A 20,589-nucleotide genomic window follows, 5' to 3' on the forward strand; every position below is an offset into this window, starting at 1 on the left:
GTCCGGGTAGCCATTTGATTACCTGTTCAGGAGTCTTATGGCTTGGTGGTCAAATCTGTTGAGAAGCCTTTTTGTCCTAGACTTTGCACTCCTGTACCACTTGCCATGAGATAGTAGAGAGAACAGTCTGACTGGGGTGGTGGGGTCTTTGACAATTTTTAGGGCCTTCCTCTGACACCGCCTGGTGTAGAGGTCCTAGATGGCAGGCAGCTTAGCCCCAGTGATGTACTCGGCCGTACGCACTACCCTCTGTAGTGCCTTGCTGTCGGAGGCCGAGCAGTTGCCATACCAGGCAATGATGCAACCAGTTTTGCAGCTGTAGAATCTTTTGAGGATCTGAGGACCCATGTCAAATCTTTTTAGTTTCCTGAGGGGGAATAGGCTTTGTTGTGACCTCTTCATGACTGTCTTGGTGTGTTTGGACCATTCTAGTTTGTTGGTGATGTAGACACCAAGGAACTTGAAGCTCTCAACCTGCTCCACTACAGCCCCGTCGATGAGAATGGGGGCGTGCTTGGTCCTCCATTTCCTGTAGTCCACAATCATCTCCTTTGTCTTGATTACGTTGAGGGATAGGTTGTTATTCTGCCAGCAACCGGCCAGGTCTCTGACCTCCTCCCTATAGGCGGTCTCGTTGTTGTCTGTGATCAGGCCTACCACTGTTGTGTCGTCTGCAAACCTAATGATGCTATTGGAGTTGTGCCTGGCCATGCAGTTGTGGGTGAACAGGGAGTACAGGAGCAGACTGAGCACGCACCCCTGAGGGGCTCCAGTGTTGATGATCAGTGTGGCAGATGTGTTGCTACCTACCCTCACCACCTGGGGGGCGGCCCACCAGGAAGTCCAGGATCCAGTTGCAGTGGGAGGTGTTAAGTCCCAGGATCCTTGGCTTAGTGATGAGCTTTGAGGGCACCATGGTGTTGAATGATGAGCTGTTGTCAATGAATAGCATTCTCACATAGGTGTTCCTTTTGTCCAGGTGGGAAAGGGCAGTGTGGAGTGCAATAGAGATTGCATCATCTGTGGATCTGTTTGGGCGGTATGCAAATTGGAGAAGGTCTAGAGTTTCTGGGATAATAGTGTTGATGTGAGCCATGACCAGCCTTTCAAAGCACTTCATGGATGTGAGTGCTACAGGTCTATAGTGATTTAGGCAGGTTGCCTTTGTGTTCTTGGGCACAGGGACTATGGTGGTCTGCTTGAAACATGTTGGTTTTACAGACTCAATCAGGGAGATGTTGAAAATGTCAGTGAAGACACATGCCCGGAGCACATGTCCTGGTAATCCGTCTGGCCCCGCAGCCTTGTGTATGTTGACCTGTTTAAAGGTCTTACTCACGTCGGCTACGGAGAGCATGATCACACAGTCGACCAGAACAGCTAATGCTCTCATGCATGTTTCAGTGCTACTTGCCTCGAAGCGAGCATAGAAGTTATTTAGCTTCTCTGGTAGGCTTGTGTCACTGGGCAGCTCACGGCTGTGCTTCGCTTTGTAGTCTGTAATAGTTTGCAAGCACTGCCACACAAGACGAGCGTCGGAGCCGGTGTAGTACGATTCAATCTTAGCCCTGTATTGATGCTTCGCCTGTTTGATGGTTCGTCGGAGGGCATTGCAGGATTTCTTATATGCTTCTGGGTTAGAGTCCTGCACCTTGAAAGTGGCAGCTCTACCCTTTAGCTCAGTGAGAATGTTGCCTGTAATCCATGGCTTCTGGTTGAGGTATGTATGTACATACAGTCTCTGTGGGCACGACGTCCTCGATGCACTTATTGATAAACCCAATGAATGATGTGGTGTACTCCTCAATGCCATCGGAAGAAGAACTGGGTGTGGTAGTAGGTGCCAGGCACACTGGTTTATCAAGAACTGTAACTCTGCTATGTTTTTCATGCTCAACATTTTTCCGTGTGTATCAAGAATGGTCCACCATACAATGGACATCCAGCCAACTTGACACATCCCAATATTAGGAAGGTGTTGATAATGTTTGTTTTGCTCAGTCTGTTGTTCCATGTGTCCCTTGTCTATTAATGAATAACGTCAGCAGTGATGAAAGCTCCCATTGACTTCCTGTCCTTTGGTGTTGTCAGTGTTGCTACAGTGTAACACTATCTCCACCTCTCCCCTCCACAGACAAAAGCAGCCTACGTGCTATTTTACCAACGCAGAGACGCGGGCGATGTCCCTGCCAAGCCTCCGCCCTCTGCCTCTCTGGGGGGTGCCACCGCTGAAGCAGCCGATCACATGGATACCAACTGAGCAGCGCTGATGCTCAGGGACATGCACTGAAGCAGAAAATAATGACAAAAGAGATACTTTGATGCACACACCAAGCTACTTCAGTGACATAAGACTTCTCAGTCGATATTATTAACTCCCCCCAGCCCTGTGTTTTATTTTGCTCATACATCGTCACAAAGAGCCAAAAGCCTTGTTGGATGCGTGACCCTCGAGACTCCCTCCCAGAGCTGGTGGCCTGCTGATGTATGAAACCTAGTTTACTCGTTTGGAAAAAATAAGGGGAATAGAAGGCAAAGAATCCTCTCACTGGACAAACAGAATGTTAGTTGTACCCTAAAATGCATAGGTATTATTAACACAAACTTTTCTGTTACCCACTAGAAAAGTACAAAATAAAAAAAGCCAAATGAGAATCTTGTTTTTACCAAAGTGTTCCAAATTGTTCATCGTAAACAACTGTACCAACTTCACTGACGGATTGGGGGAAAGAGAAACCTGTCCTTGAGTTGTCTCTGAGTGGTATCTGTGATGATAACGCTCCAGTGCAGGGTGAATTTATGCAAAGTTGTATTTAACATTGAAATATGCACACAATTCAACACATGACACCGGTGGATCCTGTGACCTTCTACCTCCTGTGAATGGATCCAGTTAGAAAGTCACACTGGATGTGTTCCCTCTACACACTCACAGAAACAAACGCACTCAGGCCCTCTCATTTTAGTCTTTCTCTGGGTTGGCTTGCAGGGCCTGTGTTTAATTGATCAAGGTCCTGTTTACTGGGCCTTGATGTAAGCTGTGGCAGAGGCTATTTATTTTCATAGACACAAGTTCAGTCAGACCTTAGCGCCTGCTCTTTATGAAGCCCAGCATGCTAACTCTCTCATTCATACACTGCCCTCTGTATTTATTTGGACAGTGAAGCTAAAATATGTACATTTGCTCTATTTTCCAGCATTTTGGATTTGAGATCAAATGTTTCATGAGGCGACAGTACAGAATGACACATATTTCGTACATCTGTTTTATCATTTAGAAATGAAAGCACTCAGTCTAGTTTTTTTTTTTTCTCCACAAGTGCACAAATTTACTGGAACAGAGAGCCAAGTGTACAATTGTTTGCTTCACTGTACAAATAAATATTGTGGGAAGGGTACCCCTTTTTCTCTGAGAAGTCTCATCCTGATAAAGGTGTGCTGTGCCCCCTCGTCACACAAAAGCAACAGCGGCCTTTTAATCCTGCAACCTGTTTAAAAAGGAGGCACTTCTAGTTTTACTTTAGTCACATCTGAAATTTTAAATATGTATGACGTGGCGAGGCCCTGACCATTTGTACATTTCTGGATAATTTTGCTGTAGTTTAGAAGAAAATTTGATTGCTGACTGAATGGACCCCCTCGACTGCCCCGCTATGACTTATCCTTAGACTACCTGTCCTGTATGGTATTACGGTCCTGCATTGAAATTGCTTTTGTTTTTTCTTAAAAGCACACTGCGTGATGCAAAATGTGATGTGTATGAAAGGTGCTAAATTTATGAAACTTGAAATTGTTGCTGTTCACAAGGCTCCTATCCGTTAAATAGAATTTGGACAGCAATAACTTAAAGGGGTCCTCAGTGTGTTTAGGACTGCAGGCATCTGTGTTCTCTCAACAATGGACTTTCAGACAACCAATCAGCTGTTAAATAAAATATGTTGGTGACATGACAGTTTGTTCATCAATGGATGGAACAAGGACTCCAACAAATCGGTCTGCTTGTATGTTGGACTGTTGCTACGTAGCTCTATATTCTTAACTGACACTTAAATGTGTCCCATTGAGTAGTAGTAGTCTTCAGTAGTAGCTGTTCAGCTTGTGAGGGCTAGTGGTGACAACACAATACATGATGGCAGGAACCAGTGTCTCTGATACCAGTTACCCAGATTCAACACCCTGACCGTACCGTAATATTTCTCTATGTCGCCAAGTGTCTTGTAAAGGTTCATACGGAGCTGTACAGTATATGGCTCTGCCAGTAACTAATTCATGGATCAATTTCCCGTAAGATCATTTCTAGCTCAGTGGCATTTGTCTTGTTTTTTTCATGTGGCACAACAGCATGTAAATGTCTTTGGGATTGCAGATGTCATACTTGCTGGTCAGTCCATTTCTGATTATGCCCTCCTAAAATGATTACATGATTAATATAACCATATTTATGCCAATGAATAGAAACTCTTTATATATCTGTAATTATTATTATTCTATAGCAAATGAAAAAGACAAAGTTGATTTTCTTTACAATCCTCGTGAGAAACTTAGCCTTTTGAGCTTCAATTTGATGTCAAATATCTTGAATAGATCTAAATATCAAATCAAAGTTTGTTCCCATACACAAATTTGCAGATGTTACTGAAGGTGCATCAAAATGATTGTTTCTAGCGCCGACAGTGCAGTAATGCCAAGCAAAACAATTCACATAATCCAAAAAAGTACAATTAAGAAATATAACGAGCAATGTCAGAGTCCGGAATATAAATATATATATCATATGGTGTATAGACAGTATCAACAGTATATGAATGGAAACGATGTGTACAGCAGTAGTTATATAGAATGGGCCATGACTATAATACAGTATGTAAATATTAAAGTGACCCATGTTAAATTACTATGTACTTAGGGCAGCAGTCTCTCAATGTGCAGGGAAGAGTACCGGGTTGTAGCCAGCTAGTAACATGTTACTAAGGTTCAGGGCAAGGTACTGGCTAATGGCCACTGTAATAATCACACTATTTCAAAAATAGGAACATAACTGTTCTAATAATCATATTGCCAATATCTGCAATATACATTTTTAATGGAGAATTATTTGGAATGAAAATACAATAAAGACTGGAAGCCTAAAAGGGTGTCTTGTTTGGACAAGTTGCTTTTCAGAACAGTAGGAATTGGAAGAAAACAGCTATTTCATCACATTTGACATTCTTGCTTAAAGTGTATTGCGTGAGTACACACTGTTATTCACCATATCTTTAGGCAATAATGTGATGCAACCTGAAATTGCATCCATTTCCTTGGTGTTTTTTACAGAATAACTTCCTGCAGTCGTCGAATGAGCTAAACAAATGGCATTCAAAGCATCTAAGCAAATAAACATCTTTCAGGAAATTCTTCCTTACAGTGGTATGTGGTTGTCTCACCTAGCTATTTTAAGATTAATGTGCTAACTAAGATGCACTGGTTAAGAGCATCTGCTAAATGACACATTTTAATATCAGGCTATTTCCTCCCTCAGATCATTTAAATCCCCTCCCCACTCAAACGGTGCTATAAATTCTCAAAAATAAAGTTCACAATCTACTGCCTGTTCACACAACCACACTGGTAACCTTTTTTGGTTGTGTTCCAGATGGGAACTGGCGAGGTAATCCTGCTATGATTCATTGACCTACTTATAGGTCAGCCTCAATGATTCAGAATGGCATTCACCTGAGAACCTGAATAACCCAATTTTGCCTGTCAGAATGGCTTGCACTTCCTCGCCTGGCTATTCTGAGAAAAAAAATCCATTCTCTTTCAGCCTTTTTGGCTCAGGTGCACATCGAGTATCAGCAGCTTCCCCTCCCCCAATCCTTACCTTAACCCTAAGTGGGGAAAATATTAACTGACCAAAGATCCTCATCTAAGGGCAACAGCACATTTTTGCTCATGCCACACTTTCACATTTGACCTGAGCATTAATCACATGAAACTCCTGTAAAAGACTAAGACAGACAACACAAAGGGGGAAATAATTTATTTGGCCAACTTCTTACACTTCTTGAAACACAGTCGTGCTTTACATGGGCCAAAGGCAACTGTTATGTTAAGTCTTTTACATTTCATCAGACATCCCTCTCACAAAAGGCTTGGTTTCAATGGATGCCTTCATTTAATAAAAGTTCAGAACACAGCAGCTTTTTGCATATGAGAGCACGGCACATGATTTGAAAAGATAATGGGTGTGCTGCTGTCACACAGAAGCTAATCTTGTATGGAGGAAGTATTTGTTGAATGGGGAGCTGTTGAAAGTTGTTTATTTTTTTAAGTTATGGCCAAGCACATGTCCCAAAGTGTGACAATACTTAATCATTTGAAAAGCCATTACAAGTCATTGACATGATTTCCACTCCCCACCATTGCTTCTGTGTGGCCAACATGGACGGTTTAGTTAGCCGTATTGAGAAGCTCCTTGATGTCACCCTCAATGTTGCTGGTAAGGAATCTCCTGCCATAACGCTTGAATGGCTCTCCAGCTGGCCCAATGAGGAACTTCTCAAAGTTCCAGGCGATGTCAGTCCTGCAGACTGGACTCCAGATGATGCACTTGGGGTCATTCATTAAGGCCATGGGCTCGTCACTTGGGAATGGCAACTTCTCCTTGAGGTACACAAACAGCGGGTGGGCGTCCTTCCCATTCACATCCACTTTCTCAAGGAGCTGGAACTTCGGCTCAAAGCCATTTCCCGGACGGACATACTTTAAGGACATCAGGATCTCTTCGTTCTTGCAGTTCTCCTGCAGGAGTAGATGGGAAGAATATGTAACATGTACAGAAGAAAATGTGTTAGATGTTTGATCTCAAAAGTGGCCTAATATCAAGGTGAGTCCATTGTCAAAAGCCATAGCTAGAATCCTCAAATTGGATGGACACCATCTAATTTCATAATTGATAGTGCCCTTCCCCTTCATTAGGAATCGAGACTAGGCCTATAGCTATATACAGTATAAGGACACTGAAGCCCAACCTTGGTATTTTTTCCCAGCCGATGGCAAAATTAGTAGAATTGCGTGAAATTACTTATAAAATTGCCTTTGCTACAGCAACCAAAGTGATAATGGCTGGTTCATTTTTAACTTGTTTTTGCTGTTCTCAACATCGAAAGAGTTTTAAAATTGTATAGAAATGGTTTAGTCCTAAATTACCTTACATTTTCTAAACTGGATGGGGGGAGGCTAAGATGAGAAAGAATACAGTGACATTAGCCCATATTTAGAATAAGAAAATGCATCCCCTCTTACCTGATGTCCGAACTGATTGCAGGGCACCCCCAGAATCACTAGCCCCTTGTCAGCGTACCGTTCATGGAGCTCATTCATCTGGGTGTAATCCCTGGTGGTCGTGCCTCAGAGAGACGCCACATTCTCGATCAGCACCACTTTACCCTGAAGAGACGAGAAATTAAACAATTCTCCTGTAAGGAGCTTTGCTGTCAGGTCGTAGAACATCTTACATACAGCCATTTGCCTTGTAAATTTCACTCCCCGCTTCTGTCTGCGAAAATGCTCTGTTGGACTTTTTATACAAGGTATCAACACGGAAATGGGAGGTACTTCATGAACATTTTAGGGTCTAGAAATATTGGGATATTTTGAACTAAAATCGCACGAGTATGCGTTATCCAGGACAAACAACTATGTACACTTGAAGAATACAATACGATACAAATTATAATGACACCCCTTGGACGTCAAATGTAGAGACAAAGATTGTTATAACTAAACCAAGATAGACCACTGCTTGTCGTTTCCAACGTGAACAAATGAGTCATAGTGGGCAGAACAAGCAAGGATGGTCGGGCAGAGCCAAGCATGCGCAAGCGATATCCTATTGGCGCATTATAATATACATCTGCATATTTCCGTTAGGGAACGCCTACTATGTGAAGTGCGCATGTGCAATAACTCCTAAACAGCGCAATTTAAAAAATATTAAAAAACCTTTGCAAAGGGTGAAGTCTAGTTTTGGGAACAGAAAACTGTATTGAGATAAAATGTTTAATTGATGAGAAGATTTGCAGAATGTCGGTCAAAATCCACCTGTTCCATCTTCTCCCACAGCCCACAGTGGGCTTCCTCTCACTACCATATTTGGATTAGTGTTCCCTCTACCATATTTGGTAGTGAGTGGAAACAAACCGGATGCTTCGCATTTACACACCCAGTCAAATATCTGTATCATTGTTCTTTCTGTGTTAGAAACCTAGTAGACAGCTAGAGTTTCACTGGTTTCACAATATTGCTACTGTCTTGACTTTATACAAGGTCCCTCACTGCATTGCAAAACACGGGTGGGAATTCTTACAGTAGAATTCTTACAGTACGTCTTACAGTACGTTTCATTCTCTATAATCCTTCCTAAGTAAGTAAAATGAACAAATTATTGCAGGCCACGCTTCCGTGAAACATCTGTCTAATTTACAATCTATCAGTTTAGAGCGTTAGCTAACGTTTGTCAATGAATAATTGAGTAACACTAGACTAGTCTTATACTTGTGGCTACTCAAACTCTACGGGATTAGTGCACACCTCCAACTCAATCATTAAGTTTGCGGACGACACTATAGTGGTAGGCTTGATTACCAACAACGACGAGACGGCCTACAGGGAGGAGGTGAGGGCCCTCGGAGTGTGGTGTCAGGAAAATAACCTCACACTCAACGTCAACAAAACAAAGGAGATGATTGTGGGCTTCAGGAAACAGCAAGAGGGAGCACCCCCCTATCCACATTGACGGGACAGTAGTGGAGAAGGTAGTAAGTTTTAAGTTCCTCGGCATACACATTACGGACAAACTGAATTGGTCCACCCACACAGACAGCGTTGTGAAGAAGGCGCAGCAGCGCCTCTTCAACCTCAGGAGGCTGAAGAAATTCGTCTTGTCACCAAAAGCACTCACAAACTTCTACAGATGCACAATCGAGAGCATCCTGTTTGGCTATATCACCGCCTGGTACGGCAACTGCTCTGCCAACAACCATAAGGCTCTCCAGAGGGTAGTGAGGTCTGCACAACGCATCCCCGGGGGCAAACTACCTGCCCTCCAGGACACCTACACCACCCAATGTCACAGGAAGGCCATAAAGATCATCAAGAACAACAACCACCCGAGCCACTCCCTGTTCACCCCACTATCATCCAGAAGGCGAGGTCAGTACAGGTGCATCAAAGCAGGGACCGAGAGACTGAAAAACAGCTTCTATCTCAAGGCCATCAGACTGTTAAACAGCCACCACTAACATTGAGTGGCTGCTGCAAACATACTGACTCAACTCCAGCCACTTTAATGATGGAAATTGATGGAAATTGATGTAAAAAAAAATCACTAGCCACTTTAAACAATGCCACTTAATATAATGTTTACATACCCTACATTACTCATCTCATAAGTATATGTATATACTGTACTCTATATCATCTACTGCATATTGCCATCTTTATGTAATACATGTATCACTAGCTACTTTAAACTATGCCACTTTATGTTTATATACCCTACATTACTCATCTCATATGTAATATGTATATACTGTACTCTATATCATCTACTGCATCTTGCCATCTTTATGTAATACATGTATCACTAGCTACTTTAAACTATGCCACTTTATGTTTATATACCCTACATTACTCATCTCATATGTATATGTATATACTGTACTCTATATCATCTACTGCATCTTGCCATCTTTATGTAATACATGTATCACTAGCTACTTTAAACTATGCCACTTTCATGTGTACATACCCTACATTACTCATCTCATATGTACATACTGTACTCTATACCACATTTACATTTAAGTCATTTAGCAGACGCTCTTATCCAGAGCGACTTACAAATTGGTGCATTCACCTTATGACATCCAGTAGAACAGTCACTTTACAATAGTGCATCTAAATCTTAAAGGGGGGTGAGAAGGATTACTTATCCTATCCTAGGTACCTACTGCATCTTGCCTATGCCGTTCTGTACCATCACTCATTCATATATCTTTATGTACATATTCGTTATCCCTTTACACTTGTGTGTATAAGGTAGTAGTTGTGGAATTGTTAGGTTCGATTACTCATTGATTATTACTGCATTGTCGGAACTAGAAGCACAAGCATTTCGCTACACTCGCATTAACATCTGCTAACCATGTGTATGTGACAAATAAAATTGGATTTGATTTGAGGTTGTAAGTAAAAAAAAATTACATCCCAGGACATAGACATATCTGATGTCGGCATAAAGCTTAATTCTTGTTAATCTAACTGCACTGTCCAATTTACAGTAGCTATTACAGTCTACCATCATCAAAGATGATGGTACAAAAAACAAACAAAAAGCGCATGTTTTTTCATTGTATTATCTTTACCAGATCTAATGTGTTATATTAATATATAATAATAATATATGCCATTTAGCTGACGCTTTTATCCAAAGCGACTTACAGTCATGTGTGCATACATTCTACGTATGGGTGGTCCCGGGAATCGAACCCACTACCCTGGCGTTACAAGCGCCATGCTCTACCAACTGAGCCACAGAAGGACCACCATATTCTCCTACATTAATTTCAACAAACTTTAAAGTGTTTCCTTTCAAATGGTATCAAGAATATGCTAATCCTTGCTTCAGGTCCTGAGCTACAGGCAGTTCGATTTGGGTATGTCATTTTAGGCAATTAAAAAAAAATAGGAGTTGGATCCTTAAGAGGTTTTAACTAATTTAGCTGCTAGACAATTTCTCAACCCAACAATAGCAGTGTGGCTAGCTAGCTAGTTCCATCTATGTACTTACGAGAACAAATTGGGTCAATAACATTGGGGACTATAAAATGGCTAACCTTGAACTTTATCATCATGTCATCATCAAATCATTTCTCTTTTTTGTAAAAGGTAAGGTGCCAGAAACAAAAAGTGAGCGCAAGAGGTAAAGGATCAATATCATGGCAAATGTATTGTGAACACACAGCATGCATTTTGTATTTGTGTATCATGATCTGTACAAATATGTACCAATCCACAAATGTAAATCACCAATTCACAAATGTAAATCACTTTCCACAAATGTAAATCACTTTCCACAAATGTAAATAACTTTCCACAATTATATATCACTATCCACAAACGCAATTCATTATCCACAAACAAACACCTTTTATTTGTATTTGTAAATCAATATATTGCATTCGATTTTTTAAAGAACTGCAGATATGCAGGTAATTTCCAAAGGCCTTAAAAGTGAAATGACTGCCATAAAGATTTGCACATAGGAGAGATATGCGCAAACATGGCAGATATGGCAAAGCTGCAACTCCATATTTGGAAGCGCTTAGGTCACTTGACTTTTGGCAGCAATTTGACGACAAGAAAATACAAAAAGTTATCATGCGTAGAAAGCGATTTGTAGTCGTAGAAAAAAAGTTTGTATTCATAGAAAGCGATTTCTATACGTCTGCAAGTCTCTTGGGATATGGCTCTATAAGCTTGGCATATCTAGCCACTGGGATTTTTGCCCATTCTTCAAAGCAAAACTGTCCACCTCCTTCAAGTTGGATGGGTTCCTGCTAAATAATTAGCTGTAAAGTGGAAGCTAGGTGCTGACAATTTCTTAGCTAAGCTATCTATACTGAACAAAAATATAAACGCAACATGTAAAGTGTCTGCCATCTGCCCTGTACAGTTGAAATCAGGATTCATCTGAGCATACTTCCCCAGCCTGCCAGTGGCCAACAAAGGTGAGCATTTGACTACTGAAGTCGGCAGTCAGATCAAGAGCCTGGCGAGGACAACAAGCACGCAGATGAGCCCCAACGCAGCTTTGCGGACTGCTCCATTGACAATTAATGACTTCTGTCAGAACGCAAAGAGTTTGATGCATCTGGTGGAAATGAGACTTAAAGCTTCGTTTACATTTCCCATAAGCACCATTATGTTGCGCCAGATGTCATGCATTTCAATGGGGACGTCGGTAACAGAGTGGAATCGCAACACCCCCTTGCGGTTGAAGGCTCTGTTGCGAGACAAACACTGCATATTTTGACATTTTCCAAACTTTGCATCATCTTCAGTCCAGCCAGAGTCTATCGAAGAACAGGAAGTTATCAACCCATAAGAGAAGATGAAAATGTGGTTTTCACTGATGTCTTTATAGGATAGCTATCAAATTGTAAACCATTACACATTCCTATAATGAGTAGTATTTTAATAGTAATGTTAAGTAATACAATGTGTTAAGCCAATTATATGAGTGCTGCCTCCAGTTTAATTTTATTGTGATGGTAATGATGTTTGTTTTTGATGATAGTTGCTCTCTACTGGTTTCTTCAACCTAGGCTAGCTTTTAGCTAGCTAGCTGCTCTGCAGTGCAAACTAGCTTGACTTGATATGAGGTTAGAGAAACATGTTGAGGAATAAGTAACTTAACAAAACATGTTCTATTATCACCTAAAACAATATATTGATCCTGCCTTGAATGAACAGGTCATGTTTTGGAATCTCCCAAAATAAATGTGATCTCTGACTAGACAGGTTCTCTTCAATCTTGCATTACAAACACTACAGTTGTGGCCAAAAGATTTGAGAATGACACAAATATTAATTTTCACAAAGTCTGCTGCCTCAGTTTGTATGATGGCAATTTGCATATACTTCAGAATGTTATGAAGAGTGCTCAGATGAATTGCAATTAATTGCAAAGTCCCTCTTTGCCATGCAAATGAACTGAATCCCCCAAAACATGTCCACTGCATATCAGCCCTGCCACAAAAGGACCAGCTGACATCATGTCAGTGATTCTCTCGTTAACACAGGTGTCAGTGTTGACGAGGACACGGCTGGAGATCACTCCACGTGCCGTCATCATTGCTTTGCACAAGAAGGGCTTCACAGGCAAAGATATTGCTGCCAGTAAGATTGCACCTAAAGCAACCATTTATCGGATCATCAAGAACTTCAAGGAGAGTGGTTCAATTGTTGTGAAGAAGGCTTCAGGGCGCCCAAGAAAGTCCAGCAAGCGACAGGACCGTCTCCTAAAGTTGATTCAGCTGTGGGATCGGGGCACCACCAGTACAGAGCTTGCTCAGGAATGGCAGCAGGCAGGTGTGAGTGCATCTGCACGCACAGTGAGGCAAAGACTTTTGGAGGATGGCCTGGTGTCAAGAAGGGCAGCAAAGAAGCCACTTCTCTCCAGGAAAAACATCATGGACAGACTGATATTCTGCAAAAGGTACAGGGATTGGACTGCTGAGGACTGGGGTAAAGTAATTTTCTCTGATGAATCCCCTTTCCGATTGTTTGGGACATCCGGAAAAAAGCTTGTCCGGAGAAGACAAGGTGAGCGCTACCATCAGTCCTGTGTCATGCCAACAGTAAAGCATCCTGAGACCATTCATGTGTGGGTTTGCTTCTCAGCCAGGGGAGTGGACTCACTCACAATTTTGCCTAAGAACACAGCCATGAATAAAGAATGGTACTAACACATCCTCCGAGAGCAACTTCTCCCAACCATCCAGGAAGAGTTTGGTGACGAACAATGCATTTTCCAGAATGATGGAGAATCTTGCCATGAGACAAAAGTGATAACTAAGTGGCTCAGGAACAAAACATCAATATTTTGGGTCCATGGCCAGGAAACCCCCCAGACCTTAATCCCTTTCAGAACTTGTGGTCAATCCTCAAGAGACGGGAGAAAAAACAAAACCCCACAAATTCTGACAAACTCCAAGCCTTAATTATGCAAGATTGGGCTGCCATCAGTCAGGATGTGGCCCAGAAGTTAATTGACAGCATACCAGGGCGGATTGCTGAGGTGTTGAAAAAGAAGGGTCAACACTGCAAATATTGACTCTTTGCATCAACTTCATGTAATTATCAATAAAAGCCTTTGACACTTATGAAATGCTTGTAATTATACTTCAGTATTCCATAATGCGTACCTGTACCTATGTTTGTCCTGTATAACTGCGGTCCTTCCGCGGGGAGCTGAAATTCATATTTGAATAAAAACTTTTATCTAATACAACCACCAACTTTTTCACCATTTGTGTTGCTCAACTCAGCACGAATGTGCATGTTCCAATTGAATCTCAGCTTACATAGTAAGTAGTTCTAGCAACACAAATGAGGAAAATGTCAGTGGTTGTATTCGCTGAAAGTTTTATTAAAAGTATGAATTTCAGCATCATGCGAAGGACCGCTGTCGTACAGGAAAAACATAGGTAGCTACAGGTAAGCGTTTTCAGAATTGACATTTTTACAAGTATCGACAGAAGGTGACTCCATGTTGTTGCTTGCAAATCCCACGACCAGCTATCAAAACTTTGTTCCGCCTCGATATAAGAGAATGGAGTTGAACGTTTCTCAGCTAACCAAACTATTGCCCTGTGTGCAGACCCAGCACCAGGATAATGTTAATAAGGGGGCAGTTGAAATTGGCAAGGTGGCAAACATTTTTGGGTTCTTGCAGTGGAATTATATTGAATTACGCGTATATAATCAGCTCTACCACAAACATAAAGTTCAAATGCAGAGACTCCGAGATCATTGAGTGCTTTTGAAATATGTAGCCTCTGCTATCAGCACAATGGACAGTGCCATACAGCTAGGCCGTTTTGGTAATGAATATAGGCTACGAGTTATGGCAATTCACATTACAAACAACCTATGTGAATGCAGCAGTACACACAGCTGTCTTACCAAAATAATGCAAACTAAATGCTGAAAGTAGTAGCCTAGTTATTCGTACATGCAAACAGTTCAGCAACATGTTGTGATATGGTACATTTTGGTGAATCAAATTCGACCCACGTAATCAATTAAGCAATGCCAGCCTACCATAAACATGTTTCCAAAACGTACAGTTCCATTTAAAACAACGAAAACCAATAGGCTACCAAGAAGACCATAATAGAAAGTAGCCTATGTATTTATATATACTGTAATTTGGGTTTTTACATTGGAATTATATTAAATTCTGCTTATACCACAATAAAAAAACAACTTTAAAAAATGCTTTTGACCGACCTTGAATATGTGGACATCTATAAGTACCTAGGTGTCTGGCTAGACTGCAAACTCTCCTTCCAGACTCACATCAAACATCTCCAATCGAAAATCAAATCAAGAGTCGGCTTTCTATTCCGCAACAAAGCCTCCTTCACTCACGCTGCCAAGCTTACCCTAGTAAAACTGACTATCCTACCGATCCTCGACTTCGGCGATGTCATCTACAAAATGGCTTCCAACACTCTACTCAGCAAACTGGATGCAGTCTATCACAGTGCCATCCGTTTTGTCACTAAAGCACCTTATACCACCCACCACTGCGACTTGTATGCTCTAGTCGGCTGGCCCTCACTACATATTCATCGCCAGACCCACTGGCTCCAGGTCATCTACAAGTCCATGCTAGGTAAAGCGCCGCCTTATCTCAGTTCACTAGTCACGATGGCAACACCCATCCGTAGCACGCGCTCCAGCAGGTGTATCTCACTGATCATCCCTAAAGCCAACACCTCATTTGGCCGCCTTTCGTTCCAGTACTCTGCTGCCTGTGACTGGAACGAATTGCAAAAATCGCTGAAGTTGGAGACTTTTATCTCCCTCACCAACTTCAAACATCAGCTATCCGAGCAGCTAACCGATCGCTGCAGCTGTACATAGTCTATAGGTAAATAGCTCACCCATTTTCACCTACCTCATTCCCATACTGTTTTTATACTGTTTTTATTTATTTACTTTTCTGCTCTTTTGCACACCAATATCTCTACCTGTACATGACCATCTGATCATTTATCACTCCAGTGTTAATCTGCAAAATTGTATTATTCGCCTACCTCCTCATGCCTTTTGCACACATTGTATATAGACTGCCCATTTTTTCTACTGTGTTATTGACTTGCTAATTGTTTACTCCATGTGTAACTCTGTGTTGTCTGTTCACACTGCTATGCTTTATCTTGGCCAGGTCGCAGTTGCAAATGATAACTTGTTCTCAACTAGCCTACCTGGTTAAATAAAGGTGAAATAAAAAAAAAGAAAGAAAAAAAAAGAAGTGTGTCACGGCGGTTGAATGAAGAGGACCAAGGCTCAGCGTCGTGAGCTTACATATTCCTTTATTAAGAATGACAAAAACAATAAACACTACCAAACAAACCGTGAAGCTTAATGCTATGTGCCATAAACAAAGTCAACTTCCCACAAAGACAGGTGGGAAAATGGCTACCTAAGTATGGTTCTCAATCAGAGACAACGATAGACAGCTGTCCCTGATTGAGAACCCGGCCAAACATAGAATACCCACCCCAAATCAATCAGGGGTGACAAAGTGACAGGGTCAATGGAACGAAATCTCACTGCACTCTATCAGGACCATGGAGAGTGGCCTACACACAAAAGCAAGATTTTTATAAAAACCAACCAGCTAGATTGTTTCAGTCATAACTTTTCAGAAGAGTTGCAGCTTTCTAAATTCTCCGTGGAACGTCCTGAGTAATTGATTATTCCATTCTCCCCTAAATGAACTTGTAAGATCCCCCTCAAATACCAGTTGGGTTAGTTGAGCTTTCTTCGGGTGTATTTACGCCTCTTCTCTGCTGACTGAAAATGTTTGTTGAAGTGGATAATTTGTTCTCGTATTTAGCTGTGGACTCCCCAAAAGTCAGTCCATGTTTCAGTGCAGTAAGTATGATCAGGATAGTAAAAGAGAGGACCAGAAAATCATTGCAGGGTATCAAGTGGGGTCCATTTGTCCTCATTGGATCCAGAGCGGGTGACTTCGGTCTGCAAGAACTGGCGAGCAACACTAAACTCAGCTTCCACCAAAACACACCAAGACAGTCATGAAGAGGGCACAACAAAATGTATTCCCCCTCAGAAGACTGAAAAGATTTGGCATGGGTCCTCAGATCCTCAAAAAGTTCTACAGCTGCACCATCGAGAGAATCCTGGTTGCATCACTGCCTGATATGGCAACTGCTCTGCCTCGTACCTCAAGGCACTACAGAGGGTAGAGCGTATGGCCCAGTACATTGCTGGGGCCAAGCTTCCTGCCACCCAAGACCTCTATACCAGGCGGTGTCAGAGGAAGGCCCTGTAAATTGTCAAAGACTCCAGCCACCCTAGTCATAAACTGTTCTCTCTACTACCGCATGGCAAGCGGTACCGGAACGCCAAGTCTAGGTCCAAAAGGCTTCTTAACAGCTTCTACCCCCAAGCAATAAGTCTCCTGAACAGCTAATCAAATGGCTACCCAGACTAATTGCATTGTGTGTGTGTGTGCGTCTGTGTGTGTGTGTGTCCCTGTTATGCTGCTGCTACTCTCTGTTTATTATCTATGCATAGTCACTTTAACTCTACCTACATGTAAATGCTACCTTAATTACCTCTACTAAGCTGTGCCCCCGCACATTGACGATGTACCGGTCCCCCCTGTTTTATAGCCTTGCTACTGTTATTTTACTGCTGCTTTAATTTTTTACAAAACACTTATTTTTCTTAAACCTACATTGTTGGTTAAGGGCTTGTAGTAAGCATTTCACTGTAAGGTTGTATTCGGCACATGTGACAAATACAATTTGCTTTGATTTGATTTAAACTGTTTTGCTTAGATCCAGAAGTGGTTTCACCTTTTTCATATCTAGAAAGTAATACCTCTCTGGGTCAAGGGCACACAGGGCCTCCACCAGTTGGCTGTTGCATTCGCTGAATCGTTCAGACATTTCACCAATGACAACATCCAATGTGCTGAAGAACAGTCTTATAGACTCAGTCTCTTCTCCTCTGTCCTGCAGGCCTACTGTACTGTCCACCACGTATTGCTGGAAATTTGTACGTACATAACGTTGTCGTTTGCTTGGAGCTGGTGGTGCGTCATTGCCACTGACACTGCATTGTGCCCAAATGGCTTCAAACTCACTGTTGCACCTCAAAATCTCGACAAACTCCAGCGCACTGCAGACCACTTTGACTCCAGTGTAAAGATCTGTTGCTTTTGTCTGGAATATTTGGTTTGGAGGATTGTGAAGACTAAGGATTCTGTGGAGCATGGTGGCTGTAAACCTAAAGCTGGGTACCATCACTGCCTTCAGAAGCCCTATTGCCTCCACTCTTACTTCTGTGTTGTTCAAATGCATGCATTTCCCCCCACTTTTTATGGAAACCCAAAGGAGTCATACCTAACCGCCCAGTGGCTTTCTATAGAACCCCTACACACCGCGGCGCACCCTGTTCATTGTGCTGACACGGTGCAGCAGAGATACAGATTTTGCACCAACCTGTCACTCAATCATTGAAACTTTCTTGCTATTTTTAAATAGAGACATACCACTAAAACTGTGGGGATAAAGTTTGAACTGAAGGGCTAAGCCCCCTTGTGGAACCGGGCCTGCCTGTGGATGACCTCTTCATTTGTCTCTTTGCATTTTCCAGACAATGATGCGCAAGAAGAGACCCTCTGTGGAAAAAAGCGAAAGTGCTGCTCCACCAGATGTGTCAAGTAAGTAATTTAAGTCCTTCAGGCTCTCAAACAAACAAGGAAACCAGACTGTGTCTATTGACTTTGTATGTCCCATGAGAAATACACAAACTAGCTAGTGTCAGTCAGTTCATTAGGGATCCATCCCCATCTCATTCAGAACCCAAGAAGAGTAAGACCACTGGGCATCATCCAAGGCCACTACTCAGGAGGACACCAATAATGACTCTGTCTTTGGTCAATTTCTGTGCGCGGGCTGGTGTCATCTTGAGAAAAGGAAGTATATCCAATGAAATTGGTAAGACACACACCCTCAATAGTCATTCATCAACATATTGACTAATTATTGTTCTTAACTGGCAATTGGTGGATAATGCATCATTATATTGCTTTGTAAGCTGTAGAACAAATGGTTTTCCAAAAGAGACTCCAGCACTGACTGAAAAAGAGTCCCAGATACCCCGGTGTGAGTATAATGTTTCCAAACTGTCTTTGGTATTGCACATTCTATAAAGCATGATGCCTGATCTTCTGACCTTGATGTCTAAGATTGTCCAGGAGTTAATCAAAGGACTGGAGTCTCACATTGACGATCCTGAGAGGTTCAGGAACTGTCTCCTCCCTGTGTACCACGCCTGGCCGATGGGATCTGCAGGTAACGCCACAGATCACATAGCCCCAAGGGGAGCAGGGCACCTGGCTCTCTCAAATTCTCTCAAATGTTTGCTCAGTGGCAGTAGAGAATTGTTACATGGAAACATCACTTTGTGTCCTGTCTGTGGTCCAGCTCTGTCAGTTCATTTTAGGAGAGTCTGCTGTGCATGCTGCTGGGGATTTAGATGCTGCAGGTTTGACAGCCTCTCTTTATGCAAAAACACATTGGTCTAAGTAGTGTTGGGGTATTTATCCACCATCCTCCACTGGATGTGAAATTCAAATATGATCACAATTTTGTAAAGCCTTTCCTTTTTTCTTTTTGTTGTAGACTTTGGTCATTAACACTATGACAGCAGATCAAACCTATACTCTACACTAATTCCATCTGTATATTCCCACTAAGTAGCAAGACTAGACTGACTTTCCTCAAACCTCACTGTAACCTGTCACTATCAAGGCATAAGGCGAGACCCAAATGCAGACACAGGAGGAAGATGGTTGGAGTCTTACAATGTTTATTAATCCAAAGGGGAAGGCAAGAGAATGGTCGTGGACATGCAAAAAGGTCAAAACCAGATCAGAGTCCAGGAGGTACAGAGTGGCAGACAGGCTCGTGGTCAAGGCAGCCAGAATGGTCAGGCAGGCAGGTACAGAAACAAAGTAGAAAAACAAGCAAGGGTCAAAACCGGGAGGACTAGAAAAAGGATAAGGCAAAAAGCAGGCGAATGGGAAAACCGCTGGTTGACTTGGAAACATACAAGACAAACTGGCACAGAGAGACAGGAAACACAGGAATAAATACACTGGGGAAAATAAGTGACACCTGGAGGGGGTGGAGACAATCATAAGGACAGGTGTAACAGATCAGGGCATAACAAGGAGTTAGCAGGTAAGCTGATGCAGCTGGTTTCCATGGTGCAAGTGGAGATTCAGCGTGACATCAACAGTCTGCCAGAGATCTTGGAGGACTCCCAGCACAGTGACATCACCAGCGAGCTCAAGTGGGTGGAGCCCTGTTAGTCTAGTGTTTTCTCTGGGGATATGTGATGCCATGACGTAATTTTTCCAACAATTGTTCAGACAGATTATTTCACTTATAATTCACTGTATCACAATTCCAGTGGGTCAGAAGTTTCCATACACTAAGCTGACTGTGCCTTTAAACAGCTTGGAAAATTCCAGAAAATTAGCTCATGGCTTTAGAAGCTTCTGATAGGCCAATTGACATAATTTCAGTCAATTGGGGGTGTACCTGTTGATGTATTGCAAGGCCTACCTTCAAACTCAGTGCCTCTTTGCTTGACTTCATGGGAAAATCAAAAGAAATCAGCCAAGACCTCAGAAAAACAATTGTAGACCTCCACAAGTCTGGTTCATGCTTGGGAGCAATTTTCAAATGCCTGAAGGTACCACGTTCATCT

General features: G+C 42.2%; 1 protein-coding gene and 1 pseudogene across 3 annotated transcripts in view; one reads left to right on the forward strand and one right to left on the reverse strand.

Moving 5' to 3' along the window:
* Nucleotides 1-3,950, forward strand: part of LOC118400332 (ubiquitin carboxyl-terminal hydrolase 4-like) — a 31,329-nt gene extending 27,379 nt beyond the window's left edge. For both annotated transcript variants that reach the window (XM_052473574.1, XM_035797046.2), the window contains exon 22: nt 2,135-3,950. In XM_052473574.1, the coding sequence (XP_052329534.1) occupies nt 2,135-2,260 (126 nt within the window). In that variant the 3' untranslated portion in view covers nt 2,261-3,950. The remainder of the gene's footprint in view (nt 1-2,134) is intronic.
* A 2,057-nt stretch (nt 3,951-6,007) lies between these two features.
* Nucleotides 6,008-7,679, reverse strand: LOC118400333 (glutathione peroxidase 2-like; annotated as a pseudogene). Its single transcript, XR_004828998.2, has 2 exons — nt 7,288-7,679; nt 6,008-6,783 (listed from the first exon to the last, which is right to left on the reverse strand). The product of XR_004828998.2 is annotated as a glutathione peroxidase 2-like (transcript).
* Between the last annotated feature and the right edge of the window lie 12,910 nt (nt 7,680-20,589).

This window comes from Oncorhynchus keta, chromosome 21 (genome assembly GCF_023373465.1).
Source record: "Oncorhynchus keta strain PuntledgeMale-10-30-2019 chromosome 21, Oket_V2, whole genome shotgun sequence".
In the NCBI taxonomy this organism is placed as follows: domain Eukaryota; kingdom Metazoa; phylum Chordata; class Actinopteri; order Salmoniformes; family Salmonidae; genus Oncorhynchus; species Oncorhynchus keta.